Source organism: Phalangium opilio, unplaced genomic scaffold, assembly GCF_054372755.1.
Source record: "Phalangium opilio isolate 3A_F unplaced genomic scaffold, DU_Popi_V2 ptg000209l_1, whole genome shotgun sequence".
Classification (NCBI taxonomy): Eukaryota; Metazoa; Arthropoda; class Arachnida; order Opiliones; family Phalangiidae; genus Phalangium; species Phalangium opilio.
The window spans coordinates 4,088,462-4,102,093 of NW_028324217.1; the positions used below are offsets into that span (position 1 = coordinate 4,088,462).

The 13,632-nt window shown below is 39.0% G+C and overlaps 3 protein-coding genes across 3 annotated transcripts; all 3 read left to right on the forward strand.

Annotated features, from left to right (window-relative positions):
- The first annotated feature begins 261 nt into the window (after positions 1 to 261).
- LOC149618493 (ribosomal protein S6 kinase alpha-1-like) lies at positions 262 to 6,616 on the forward strand. The gene is made up of 12 exons (XM_089854490.1): positions 262 to 558; positions 902 to 1,045; positions 1,118 to 1,237; positions 1,632 to 1,849; positions 1,915 to 2,010; positions 2,411 to 3,032; positions 3,618 to 3,833; positions 3,903 to 4,046; positions 4,383 to 4,499; positions 4,561 to 4,778; positions 4,843 to 4,938; positions 5,155 to 6,616. Exons 1-12 carry the CDS (start codon positions 262 to 264, stop codon positions 6,299 to 6,301), a joined length of 3,435 nt encoding a protein of 1,144 aa, XP_089710616.1. The 3' UTR covers positions 6,302 to 6,616.
- A 322-nt stretch (positions 6,617 to 6,938) lies between these two features.
- On the forward strand, positions 6,939 to 9,464 carry LOC149618494 (serine/threonine-protein kinase PLK1-like). Its single transcript, XM_089855069.1, has 6 exons — positions 6,939 to 7,184; positions 7,249 to 7,392; positions 7,717 to 7,833; positions 7,955 to 8,172; positions 8,511 to 8,606; positions 8,676 to 9,464. The coding sequence occupies exons 1-6, from the start codon at positions 6,996 to 6,998 to the stop codon at positions 9,265 to 9,267; spliced, it is 1,356 nt and encodes a 451-aa protein (XP_089711195.1). The 5' UTR covers positions 6,939 to 6,995; the 3' UTR covers positions 9,268 to 9,464.
- A 1,160-nt stretch (positions 9,465 to 10,624) lies between these two features.
- LOC149618495 (serine/threonine-protein kinase PLK1-like) lies at positions 10,625 to 13,300 on the forward strand. The gene is made up of 5 exons (XM_089854217.1): positions 10,625 to 10,692; positions 11,150 to 11,266; positions 11,335 to 11,552; positions 12,301 to 12,396; positions 12,509 to 13,300. The coding sequence occupies exons 2-5, from the start codon at positions 11,246 to 11,248 to the stop codon at positions 13,041 to 13,043; spliced, it is 870 nt and encodes a 289-aa protein (XP_089710343.1). The 5' UTR covers positions 10,625 to 10,692; positions 11,150 to 11,245; the 3' UTR covers positions 13,044 to 13,300.
- Positions 13,301 to 13,632: the final 332 nt, after the last annotated feature.

The following is a 13,632-nucleotide window of genomic DNA, read 5'->3' on the forward strand; positions in this document are numbered from 1 at the left end:
TGCGTACCAATTACCAAGTTTAGTTTGCTGGATATCGCGGTCCGTTAATTGGCGCTCAGTCAGGATTTTTACATTGACCAAGGTTCCATAAACTTGCTTCATATGGTCAGTCCCACTGACCCTCGCATTGAATTCAGTCTCTAATTCAAGAACAGTCCTTAAGCACAGCACGTTCGATTCAAATTTGGGGAAAACCCTATTCGATGAAAGACAATATTTTCTTGTCTTATCGACCACCACGATTCAATTTGAACTTTGATCATGCTTCTTAAAAAAATATGTATAATCTTTACAACTACAAAGCTGATCTTTATAGTTTCAAAATATTCGTTCTGTATCATGACTTCAGACGTTGACATTGCACTAACACAGCGTGCTTTCGAAATGACTTCGGGTACAATTGTTAAAGAAACGAAATCAGAAACGTCTGAAGAGGAATCGTCGATGGTTGATATTGTTGTACATGGTCGTCACAAACCGCCTGCTGACGACAGTGACATACCGAAACGAATCTTTCGAAAAGATAAACAATACAAGCAAATTGGGTATTTCGGAGCGGTAAGATATCCTTATCATTATCATTGTTATTGGCATAAGTTTATAAGATATGTTCCTTCCATAAGTCTGACACTACATCTACGTAGTAATGCTACTGAGAGACTTACAGCTCGTGATAACTCTGTGGGTGTTAATTTTGAAGGACTTCCATCTTCCTATTTAGTCTGCATTACTAAGCCTTTGACAGCGCCCCAGTCACCAGGCGTCGCTTTACCCTGAATCTATGACCTACTTCAATCACTTCATGACACGCTCCAGTTTGTAACCAGTGAATAACTTATGGAACATATCTTATGAAGTTATGTTATTGGTTATAAGTTTCAATTGACTTTAAAATGTTTAGGGAAGTTTTGGAAATTGTTACGAGTACATGGAAACCAAAACCAAAGTCAAATACGCTGTGAAAGTAATTCGCAAGGTTAAGCGTGAGACACCACCAAAAAGCGAGGCGATTGATAAGAAAAATGACTCAATAGTAACGGAACACGTGTGTCATATCGTTATTTTAGGGCTTTAATAAATGTAAAACTTATGAGATTTAATTTAATAACTAAGGTAGGCATATACAGAAGCAGGTATCCAGAAACCATTGCGTCACCAAAATATTGTGAAGTTTTTCTTCATTTTCAATGATAATGAGAAATTTGTGAATCTTTTCATGGAGCCTTGCATACACGGTGTAAGTGGCTTATATATCATGGTGGCCGGATAGACCTTTTCAATTCAATATCTGGTTTACTAGGGAGAAGTTATAAGATGCCGAAGTATTCGCGCGCCATAGTCCCAGTCCCGCTTTCAAAATACAAGGGGGGACGTAAAAGGAGGCCCTGCTATTTCGTCTCTCCTCAGTCGGTGTAATTTTCGTCATTCGCGTCGTTCTGACCGTCTGACGTGAGTTTTCAAGAACCAATGAGATGCTGGTTGTAATTTAGAGGCGGGGATTAACTCCGAACCTACGTCTGTTTGGACTGGAGATAAAGCTAGATTATAAATGTGGTGGCGAGTTTACACCTTCTCCCTAGTAAACAAGATACCACTTCTTGGTCTATTACGGAAATTGTCTTGCGTTTCAGAGCTTGGACGATGTTAAAAAGAACAGAGGTCGGTTGTCGACAATCGAGACTAGATACTATATTCGACAACTCTCTCTCGGTTGCCAGTACTTGCGCCAAAATCTTGTGGTTCACGGGGATTTGAAACCCACGAATCTCTTCATTGACAGAAACATGGTGTTGAAAATTGGTGATTTTGGACTTGCCATCAAATTGAAAAATATCAACGATAAATCACTGTATGAAATCTTTTAATCGCCATAATTTGAAATAATTTAACTGTACAATATGGTGTTCTTAACAGTTCTTTAGGCGGGACAGCAAACTACATGGCACCGGAAGCGGTAAACAAAGCCGGACAAAGTTTTGAAGTTGACATGTGGGCAGTAGGCTGTATTTTGTAAGTGAAGTTATCCTTAAGTCCATAAGATATGTTCCATGATTAGTTTGTCACTGGTTACAAACTGGGGCTTGTAATTTTGAAGTAATTGAAGTAGGTCATAGACTCAGGGTAAAGCGACATACGCCTGGTGAGGCGCTGCTGTCAAATTTGGGCTTAGTATGTTCAGACTAAATAGGAAGATGGAAGTCCTGCAAAATTAACACCCACCGAGTGTAGGACTTCAAATCTCGCTTCCGTCGTTCTCCCTATAGCTCGAGCTGTAAGTCTCTACCATTACAAACTAGTATAGGTAGTGTTATACTTATGGAACATATCTTATAAACTTATGCTTATAAGCTTGATCAGGATTGGAGCTGGATCTTAGAAATATTTTTAAGGAAGTTCGTGATTTTTTCAGATACGAACTTATGGTTGGACAGCGTCCATTCGCTAGTCCCACACGCGAGCTCATATTTAAAGCCATTCTCGAAGTTGAAGAACTTACAATACCCGAATTTATAACCTTACCCCCGTCTGCCTTATTCTTGATGTACAAACTTCTAGAAAAGAACCCGAAAGATAGATTTACCCCGACTAAAACGATCAACGCAAGTTTCATCCGTGAAGGGCCAATAATTCCGCTAAGATTACCCAGCAGTTTGCTATCTCGTCTACCGGAAATTACCGGATATAATAGTGGTGAACAAGTACTTTCCTTGGAGGAAGTGATTGAGAATTATATTTCCGGAAGTATTGAAAATATTTATGGACAGGAACGGGGACCAAGTCAGTATGTCCCTGATGCTTTAACTCCTGCCCTTGATGCACCAAAACCAAGTCAGCGTGTCCCTGGTGCTGGAACTCTTGCTCTTGATGCTCCAGGACCAAGTGAGCATGTCCCTGGTGTTGGTACTCAAGTTCAACGGGAGCGCAGCACAGTTTTAACATCGTCTACGCGCTCTGCTTCCCTAAGGAGTTCGCCATCTCGTATGATCGCTGTATTACGTTTGATGGCCAGATTATGTGGTTGTGGACGATTTTAAGCTGACCATTTTAGTTATTTAAATATGGATATTTTATTGACGACATGCCATACTTTTCCATGAAATTTCATAAACAATTTTAGAAATGTTTTTAAAATTAATTTATCGAATAGGTAATGTAATATTTATAAGTAGGACTATACTAGAACTTGTATTAATTACATCGGGATATTTTAATTGACCATAATCAACTAGAATTTGTAGATTAATTTATTTTTGAATTAAAACATTGTTTGCAAGCCCGTATCTCCGTAATGTAAATGTTTTTTAAAACCCCATGTTCTGGTGACACTTCCGCTCAATTTGACTGAAAGAACACACACTTTTATGGCAGACTTATCAGAAACACCATGTGTACTTTTTCCAGTGCAACGTGAAAGGCAATCTAATTCATAAACCTTTTTTTAATTTTTTTTATTAAATAATTTTTAGGTTTATTTAATATTCGTGAAATTAGGCCTAACATGTTTTATATATAAAATAACTCTTTATAATAAAAAACTAATCTTTTCAATTACGAAGCTGATCTTTACAGTTCCAAGAATGTTATCAACACAATCCTTTTGAACCGTGACTTGAAACGTTGGCACTGCATTCAACAAGCAAACTCTTAAAATGGCTTCGGGTACGACTGTTACTGAAATCTCCGCAACTCCAGTAAAAAAATCCGCTAGTTTTGATATTGTTATACATGGACGTAATAGACCACCTGCTATCGACCGCGACATTCCGAGACAAATAGCTCGTGTAGATGATGACGGTGTTAATACTTACAATCAAATTGGATATTTTGGAATGGTGAGAAACTCTAGATTCTTATTGCTTTTGGTAATTGCGAGTTTTCAATTGACTTTGGTATGTTTTTAGGGAAGTTTTGGAAACTGTTACGAATACCAGGAACTTGGCACCAATGCCAAATACGCGGTGAAAGTGATTCGCAAGTTTAGAAGTGAAACGCCACCGAGCAGCGACTCGGTTGCTAAGAGGAATGCCAAAAAACATACTGAACTCGTATGTAATATCATTACCAGCAACAAAGGCTATCATTAGTTTATAATATACGTTCCATAAGATTGTCACTGGTTATTGAGAGATTGTCACGAGGCGCTGTCATTGAGTGAGGCGCTGTCAAAGGCTTAGTAAGTTCAGACTTAATAGGACCTAGATGGAAGTCCTGCAAAATTAACCACCACCGAGTGTAGGACTTCCGTCGTTCTCGAACTAGCTCGAGCTGTAAGTCTATAGCATTACGAAGTATAGGTAGTGTCATACTTATGGAACGTATCTTATAAACTTATGCTGCTAATAATACCGACCTTACGGGATTAAATTTATTTGCATTTGTAGGCATATAGGGAAGGAAGCATTCAGGAACCGTTACGTCACCAAAACATTGTCAGGTTTTTCAATGCCTTCGATGATGAAGAATTTGTGTACCTTTTGATGGAGCCTTGTGTACGCAAGGTAAGCCGTTTGTTCGAGCTTCTTAGTAACAACAGTTTACGGATATTGTCTTACATTTCAGAGCTTGGACGACGTTATAAGGAACAGAGGTCGGTTGTCAATAATCGAGACTAGATACTACATTCGACAACTCTCTTCCGGTTGCCAGTACTTGCGCGAAAATCTCGTGCTTCACAGGGATTTGAAACCGGCCAATCTCTTCATTGACAAGAACTTGGTGTTGAAAATCGGCGATTTTGGACTTGCCAAAAAGTTGAAAGATATTACCGAGAAATCACTGTATGAAGACTTGTTGTAACTTGAGATGGTTAAGTTTGATAGCACTTTATGTTTTTCATAACAGTTCGTTGTGTGGGACAGTAAACTATATGGCTCCGGAAATGGTATCCAATGTGGGACATGGTATTGAAGTTGACATGTGGGCAGTTGGCTGCATTTTGTAAGTGAAGTTATTTCCCTATACCATGGAACTATTGTAGACAAAGTTCAGGCAAGTAGCTTAGACCTCTATGGTCTTTATCGTTACAATCTTTGGGGGGGGTGTTGGAACTTCAAAAAATAACAATTAACCCACCGTCAAGCGTCGTAACTTGCTAACCAAGATCAAATAGAATTGTAGCGGGATCTTAGAATGGTGTGTTCATAACCTTCTCAGATTCGAGCTTATGGTTGGACAGCCCCCGTTTGCTCGTCGCACTCAGGATCTTACCTTTGAAGCCATTCTCGAAGCTAAAGACCTTCCAATTCCCTTTAACATTGTCATACCCTCGTCAGCCTTAGCCTTGATGTTCAAACTTCTGTTTAAGAACCCAAAATCTAGGCTTATCCCCGATGAAATACTTAAGAGCAAATTCATGCGAAAAGGGCCAAGTATTCCACGAAGATTACCCAGCAGTTTGTTATCTCATCTACCAGCAATTCCCGGATATAATACTGGTAGGAAAGTACTTTCCTTGGAACAAGTGATTGAGAATATTATTTCCAGGAGTTCCGAACCTGAGTATGAACCAGAATCAGGACCAAGTGAACACGCGTCTGGTTCTGGCGCTAAACATGAACCAAGCGAACACGCGTCTGGTTTTGCAGCTAAACATGAACCAAGCGAACACGCGTCTGGTTTTGCAGCTAAACATGAACCAAGCGAATACGCGTCCGGCCCAGGAGCTGAACATGAACCAAGCGAACACGCGTCCGGCCCAGGAGCTGAACATGAACCAAGCGAACACGCGTCCGGCCCAGGAGCTAAACATGAACCAAGCGAACACGCGTCCGGCCCAGGAGCTAAACATGAACCAAGCGAACACGCGTCCGGCCCAGGAGCTAAACATGAACCAAGCGAACACGCGTCCGGCCCAGGAGCTAAACATGAACCAAGCGAACACGCGTCCGGCCCAGGAGCTAAACATGAACCAAGAGAACACGCGTCCGGCCCAGGAGCTAAACATGAACCAAGAGAACACGCGTCCGGCCCAGGAGCTAAACATGAACCAAGCGAACACGCGTCCGGCCCAGGAGCTAAACATGAACCAAGCGAACACGCGTCCGGCCCAGGAGCTAAACATGAACCAAGCGAACACGCGTCCGGCCCAGGAGCTAAACATGAACCAAGCGAACACGCGTCCGGCCCAGGAGCTAAACATGAACCAAGCGAACACGCGTCTGGTCCTGGATCTGAACCTGAATCCAGGGTAGTTTTAACGTCGTCTACGCGCAATGATTCAGTAAGGGAACACGGCTCGCATTCTTGTCTGGTTGCGATATTTCGTTTATTTTTCAGGTCATGTGGTTGCGGACGGGTTTGAGTTGACATACTCTTAACAACTTTTAGGTTAAATTTGATCGCGAGGTTGTTGTGTCCCCAACGGTTTTGCAAAAATATTTTTTAACTCTGAAGTTTTACGCGATACTTTTGCGTATGTTTTAAAGTGACGAGAAGCAAAACTATAGAATTTGCAGGCTTAGATTTTAATTAAGTAAATTTTAAATGCATCTATTAATTATTTACACCAAAATTAAGATTAAATTAGACGGAAAATTTATTCAAATTAAATTGGATTCAGAATTGCATGTAATTTATTTAAGTAAACAAGCAATAAATGAGTTTTTTTAAAACGTCATCATTCTGGTATTTCAAAACAACGAATACAAAGACTATTAAATTTACTTGTTCTAGTCCCGTTAAACACTCGAACAATGCCATATAAATTAGCTATAGTTCTTGAGCCTCTTGGGAGAAACCAAGACACTCAAAGACTTATCTAAACACCTCTTTAATTTTTTTATCTTTGTCCTCTGTGAATTAATGTCTACAATATTTCATTAAATAATTTGAAAAAAAAAATAATTCTTTAAAATTTTGCGTCTAGTAAAAAACTATGCCTAATCTTTACAACTACGAAGGTAACCTTTGTAGTCTCAAAAATGAGTTTAATCAGAAAACGTTTTGCACCGCGACTAAAGAGGTTGACACTGAATTCAGAAGGAAATCTCTTACAAATGGCTACTGCGAAAGCTACTACTACGGCAACGAATACTGAAACGGCTAATGAATACTTTGAGGAAAGTAAAGCGGTTTTAGATATTGTCGTACATGGTAGTCGAAACCCACCTCCTGGCGACAGTGACATACCAAAAGAAATACTTCACGAGAATTGCATATTGAAGCTAATTGGATACTTCGGCAAGGTGAGAATTTTACCCCTGATTTGGTTTATTACTTAACATTTAAGTTGTCTTTAAAATTATTTAGGGAACTTATGGAAACTGTTATGAGTACAAGGATAGCAACACAGATATGAAATATGCCGCGAAAGTGTTTCGAAAGAATAGAACTGAAGAGCCACAGAAAAACGACACGATGAATAAGAAAGATTTCTTAACAATACAGTATCACGTATGTTAGAACATAAGTTTATAAGTTATGTTCCATAAGTATGACACTTCTTATACTGAGAGCTAGTTCGAGAACGACAGGCGAGAATTGACTACACTCGGCGAATTTTGTAGTCCATCTAAGTCCTATTTAGTCTGCATTACTAAGCCTTTGACAGCGCCTCACCAGGCGTCGCTTTACCTCTAATCTATGACCTACTTCCATCACTTCATGACAATCTTCAGTTTATAACCAGTGACAAACTTATGGCCAACATATCTTATTTATAAAATAGTTATAGGCCTACTGCCTAATTTATGAAGGTCTATTTATTAACTTTTGTAGGCATTTAAAGAAGCAGACATTCAGAAACCATTGGAACACCAAAATATTGTGAAGTTATTCTGGGCTTTCGATGATCCACACTTTGTGTACCTTTTCATGGAGCCTTGTATACACGGGGTAAAAGTGTAATATTTCAAACTTTTTCATGGATGATAAGCTTGATATAGGCTCCGTCCGCTACATAACACATTGCACATCCATTTAAAAACAACAGTTTACTAACAAGATATTTTTTCAGAGCCTGTACGATGTTATAAAGATTAGGCATCGGTTGACGGCCATTGAGTCCAGATACTACCTTCGACAACTCGCTGCCGGTTGCGAGTACTTGCGCCGAAACCTCTTGATCCATAGAGATTTGAAACTAAGAAATCTCTTTATTGACAGTAACGTGGTGTTGAAAATTGGCGATTTCGGACTTGCCAAGAGGTTGAAAGACTTTACCCATGTTTCACAGTATGAAAACGTTAACTCATCATAATTTGAACCATAACTTCATAAGATATGTGCCATGTGTTTGTCACTTGTTACTGAGAGCTTGTAATGAAGTGACGTAGGTCATAGATTCAGTGTAAAGCGACGCCTTTTCAGGCGCTGTCAAAGTCTTAGTACAGACTAAATAGGAAGATAGACTACGAAACCGAGTGTAGGACTTCAATTCTCGAATTAGCTCGAGCTATAAGTCTTTAGCATTACAAAGTATATAGTATAAGTGTCCTACTTATGGAAGGAAAATATCTTATAAACTTATGCTTGAACTAATCAAGTTTAACAGTATTTATGCTTTGTAACAGTGGCATATGCGGTACACCAAGCTATATGGCTCCAGAAATGTTAGCGGAAGAGGGATATAGTTTTGAAGTAGATATGTGGGCAGTCGGCTGTATAATGTAAGTGATGATATTATTTCACTTACCTTATCTTGTAAAGTTATTCAAATACTTTTAATTATTTATCAGATACGAGCTTTTGTTAGGAAAAAACCTATTTTTCCATTCCAATTTTGAAAGCGCGAAAGAAGAAATACTCAAATTTCAGGAACTTACGATTCCAGAATCGATATCGGTCGATATACCCCAGGATGCAGTGTACTTAATTGCCAAACTTCTACATAGGAACCCGAACTATAGATTTACTTATCGTGAAATCCTCCAGAGCGCCTTTATCTGCAAAGGACCAATGATTCCTGAGAGATTACCCAGCATTTTACTATCTAGTCTATCCAAACCCGAACTTGACGATGATGGCAAAGAAGTTGAAATTACGTCGGAGGAACTAGTCGAATCGATTATTGCCAAATGGCCGAAACGAGAAGCTCGTAGACAAAGTTACTGTGATCAACAAGAAAATTTTTCAGCATTGAGTCAAGACTTCGATAATGCTGCTGAACCGGGTGAAGCTCGGTATGTCCCTGGTGCGGATCCAGGAGCTGAACAGGAACCCAGAGTTGTTTTATCGTCGTCAACGCGCCATGATGCAAGAAGGGGATCTTGTATGATGGGGATGTTTTGTTGCATCGGCAGGTTGTGTGGTTGCGGAGGTTATGAATGAGATGATATTTATTAACTGCTCAGAACTTTACGTGAAGTGTCTTGTAGAAATTTAAAATCTATTCTATTTAGTATCTGTTTATTGAATGGATAATTTAATATTTATAACACAGACGATACTTGAACATAGGTTGAATCGGAATGTATTTAAATGACGAAAATCAATTTTGATTTCTAAATCTCAATAAAACTTTTAAGGATTTGAATCCAGGTGTAATTCGGGTATATTTTAGAAAGTAATTAGACAAAGAGTATATTTAAAAATATTAGACAAAGAATATGGATATTAATTATTTAATTAGTAAATAGGTAATAAATACATTTGTGAGGATTAATTATTTTAAAAAATATCATCAGGGAGGTAAAAGAATACGTGGGAGATGTTTCTAGTTTGCCTAGGGTTACTAAACGTGGAACGAGTCTTAAAATCAAACTATGGTCCCATTTTGAGGGATCCACTGAAGAAAGTGCTAATTTGTACAAGGGATGTACAACGCGGTAGTGTTTCTATTTCCTTGAGTAGTAATTGGGCAATGTCACGTGGCTTTGCTTGAACGCAGTAAGGAACGACTTCTGCCGGATGATAACGCTATGAATTTCACACAAGCGCATTTTATGACTCTATTTGATGCAAAAAATAACATATTGTCCCCGGGTGACATTGGGTGGCACGATTTAAAGAATAAACACCACTTGGCCCATGCGCTGCAAAAAATACTAATAGGCTTCATATAACCGATTAGTTTGAACATAACAATCGAGAGTAGAATAGTCCTTGAGCCACCATGGTTCCCTTCCCTATTGGGAAAACCCAAGGCGGCGCTCAAGGACAACATTTATTTTTATCTACAACATTTCAATTTGCAATTCGCTCTGCGTGAATTTAAGTCTAAAAAGTTTTATTGATATGTTTTAAAAAATAATTATTTGAAATGCTGCTTAAAAAAAAGGAAAAATTTTAATCTTTTCAACTACGAAGGTGACCTTAATGATTGCCACATAATCGTTCAGGAACTTGACTTTAGAAGTTGACATTGAAGTCATCAAGCAAGCCCTTTCGAAATGGCTACCGGTGCTAAGAAACGTAGGCTTGCAACAACGGAATCCACCGGTTTAGACACTGTTGCCCGTGGTAGTGAACAGCCCATTGTCATCGATAGTGATATTCCGAAAGGAATACAGCGCAAGGAAAATTATTATAAGTTAATTGCGTTTTTCGGGAAAGTAAGGAATTCGACATGTGCAATAATTATTTTTGGTTATTACATTTTGTCTACTGACTTTGACATACATGTTTTTAGGGACGTTTTGGTAATTGTTACGAATACTTGGAAACCAACACCATGCCAACACCAATATCAGTTACGCAGTGAAAGTGATTCGCAAGCATAACCCTGATAGGAAAGACAACTTAATCACTGAACAAGTATGTTTTTACTTCTACGAGTGACTATGACGTCAAGGAGAGGTATTACTCTGGACGTTTCTGTCTGTGTGTGTGTGTGTGTGTGTGTGTGTGGGTGGGTGTGTGTGTGTGTGTAACCACGTTCGCAGTTGGAAAATCGGAGTAAACGTGACAGTGTTCGCAGTTCACAGAAAGCAATATTGGCTTCTACTGCATTATCATCGTTAGGGTTAAGATGTACGCGGCTATTGGCTGGGGTTACGAGAAACGTCTAACCTCTCCCAATGGCAGGGCTTCCACCAAAGGTTCACATAATCGCAGCTTTTCTTATCATTTACCCTAAATTTACAACAATTATTTATAAAAACCTCTTTGTTGATACTTCTCGTCCCGACTTGGAGAGGTTTATTTTAGTTTCCCAACTTGTTAGACCTATTATCAATGCAAAACTTGTTAAGTGTAATTTAACTTACTGTAGGCAATAAAAGAAGCAAACATTCAGAAACCATTGCTTCACCAAAACATTGTCAGGTTATTCTGGGCCGCTGAGGACGAAAAGTTCCTGTACCTTTCAATGGAGCCTTGCGTACACGGAGTAAGCCAATGTTTGTTCAAACTTCATAGTAAAACCTGTTTAAGGATATTATCTTAATTACTTTTCAGAGCTTAAGCGCCGTTTTAAAGAAAAGAGTTAGATTTTCGGTGATCGAGTCTAGATACTACATTCGGCAACTCACCCTTGGTTGTCAGTACTTGCACCAAAATCTTGTGATTCACAGAGATTTGAAACCAAAAAATCTCTTCATTGACAAAAACATGGTGCTGAAAATAGGTGACTTTGGATTTGCCAATGAGTTGAAAGATATTGACGAGATATCGTAGTATGAAGGCTTTTAACCGTTATAATATAACTTGAACCATAAGTTTATGAGATATATTCCATAAGTATGACACTACCTATACTTTTAAAGCTTGAGAGTTACTGGGAGCTAGTTCGGGAACGACGGAAGCGAGAATTGAAGTCCTACACTCGGTTAATTAATTTTGCAGGACCAAGTTCCATCTAGGTCCTATTTAGTCTGAACTTACTAAGCCCAAATTTGACAGCAGCGCCTCAACAGGCGTACGTCGCTTTACCCTGAATCTATGACCTACTTCAATCACTTCAAAATTACAAGCTCCAGTTTGTAACCAGTAGAAGGTGGGGTGGCGTAGCGGTTAGCGCTTTCGCCTCGCAGCAAGAGGATCCCGGGTTCGATCCCGGACTGTGGCACCGGGTGAAAATCTGGGAACAAATCCTTCTGCGTAGAGTTTGCAAGTTCTCTCCCCGCTTGTTAAGAGGAGTTTTCCTCCGCGGTCTAACCCGGTTTCTCCTTTCCATCAAAACTTGCTGAGGTTAACGGTAATAGTTAGTATAGGGCGCTGTAGGTTAGCTGTGGCATAGGGGCTAGCCACCACCCCTCTATGCATTGTAAAGGGGCCCACCTGTAAATAAGTCGCGAGTTGACTTAGTGTGGACATCCCTTCCTAGACCAAGCTTAGATTATTATTATTATTATTATTAAACTCATGGAACATATCTTATGCTTAAACTAATCAAGTTTAATACTATTTTGTGCTTCTTAACAGTGCCATATCTGGTACACCAATCTATATGCCTCCGGAAATAGTGTCCGAAGAGGGACACAGTTTTCCAGCTGATATGTGGGCGACTGGGTGTATTTTGTAAGTCAATATGTACTGTTGACACTTGCCTTTCAGTTTGACCCTAGAACGCACACTTTACTTTATAGCAGAATTATCAAAAATACCCAGTATGATTTTCATCAATTTTCAGATTCGAACTTATGACTGGAAAGAACCCGTTTCTTGGCAACAATTACTTAGTCATAGCATGTGCCATACTGAACGTCGATCTTGAAATTCCAAAGCTTAAAACCATGACTCCGCCAGTCCTGGAATTGATGTGGAAACTTCTAATAAAGGAACCGAAATCTAGGTTTACCCCCAATGAAATTCTTCAGAGTCAATTCATCCGGAATGGGCCAATAATTCCTCAAAGATTACCCAAGAGTTTGCTACTTCCTCTACCGCAAATTTCCAAAGATGACCTTACTAAACCAGAACTTGACTTGGAGAAAATAGTGACTGATATTATCGCCAAAAGTTCCGAAACTGAGTATGGACCACAACCAGGACCAAGTATGGTTGTCGATGGTGAGGTTGATCTTTATGAATCAGGACCAAGTGGATATGTATCTGGTGAGGCTGTTCTTGATGAATCAGGAGCAAGTGGACATGTCACTGTGGCTACTGCTCCTGGTGAACAAGAAGCAAGTGGGCATGTTCCTGGTCCTTTTGCAGGAAGTTGAACGAAAACTAAATGTAGTTTTAACAACAACAAGAGAACTGGGTTTGCAATCTTGTATGATTTTGTTAACTTATTAGTTTGAGAATGGTTTTAGGGTGATATATTTTTTTAATTATTCACAGTTTTATGTAAATGTAAATTTAGATACTAGATTTAATCGGAACGCGACATTTTTGTAGGAAATCTCCAGGATTAGGTAATGTAATATTCATAAGTCGGACTTGCATGGTATCGGGATATTTTTAATTGACGATAAGCCACTAGGATTTCTTTGTCTCGATTCTCTGAATTTTTAAATTAATTTAAATAAAACTTATAAAGAATTTCAACCGATATTTAATTTGAAGGTATTTTAAAAAATAATTAGATTGATTTTAAAGTTAAATATGTGCGGAAATGCGTTATGAACAAGACGGCCCAAGGGCTCGTAATAGTAGCCACATCGTACCGTACTAAACAGGAGTACAGAATATTTGAGTGAATTGCCCCTCGACGCGCTACCTTCCTTTAACTGTTCTAAAATTATTACTACAATTTTTTTACCACTGCTATATTTATAATAGTGTGACACGAACGGAAAACGTGAGTGA

Bases quoted from the DNA above. Each gene is read 5' to 3' on its own strand.
- LOC149618494 (XM_089855069.1), top strand. From the start codon at position 6,996: ATGGCTACTGCGAAAGCTACTACTACGGCAACGAATACTGAAACGGCT. The intron at 7,834-7,954 runs GTAAAAGTGTAA...ATATTTTTTCAG, and splicing joins TGGAGCCTTGTATACACGGG to AGCCTGTACGATGTTATAAA. The intron at 8,173-8,510 runs GTATGAAAACGT...GCTTTGTAACAG, and splicing joins GACTTTACCCATGTTTCACA to TGGCATATGCGGTACACCAA.
- LOC149618495 (XM_089854217.1), top strand. From the start codon at position 11,246: ATGGAGCCTTGCGTACACGGA. The intron at 11,267-11,334 runs GTAAGCCAATGT...ATTACTTTTCAG, and splicing joins TGGAGCCTTGCGTACACGGA to AGCTTAAGCGCCGTTTTAAA. The intron at 12,397-12,508 runs GTAAGTCAATAT...ATCAATTTTCAG, and splicing joins TGGGCGACTGGGTGTATTTT to ATTCGAACTTATGACTGGAA.
- LOC149618493 (XM_089854490.1), top strand. From the start codon at position 262: ATGCTTCTTAAAAAAATATGTATAATCTTTACAACTACAAAGCTGATC. The intron at 1,046-1,117 runs GTGTGTCATATC...TAACTAAGGTAG, and splicing joins ACTCAATAGTAACGGAACAC to GCATATACAGAAGCAGGTAT. The intron at 4,779-4,842 runs GTATGAAGACTT...TTTTCATAACAG, and splicing joins GATATTACCGAGAAATCACT to TTCGTTGTGTGGGACAGTAA.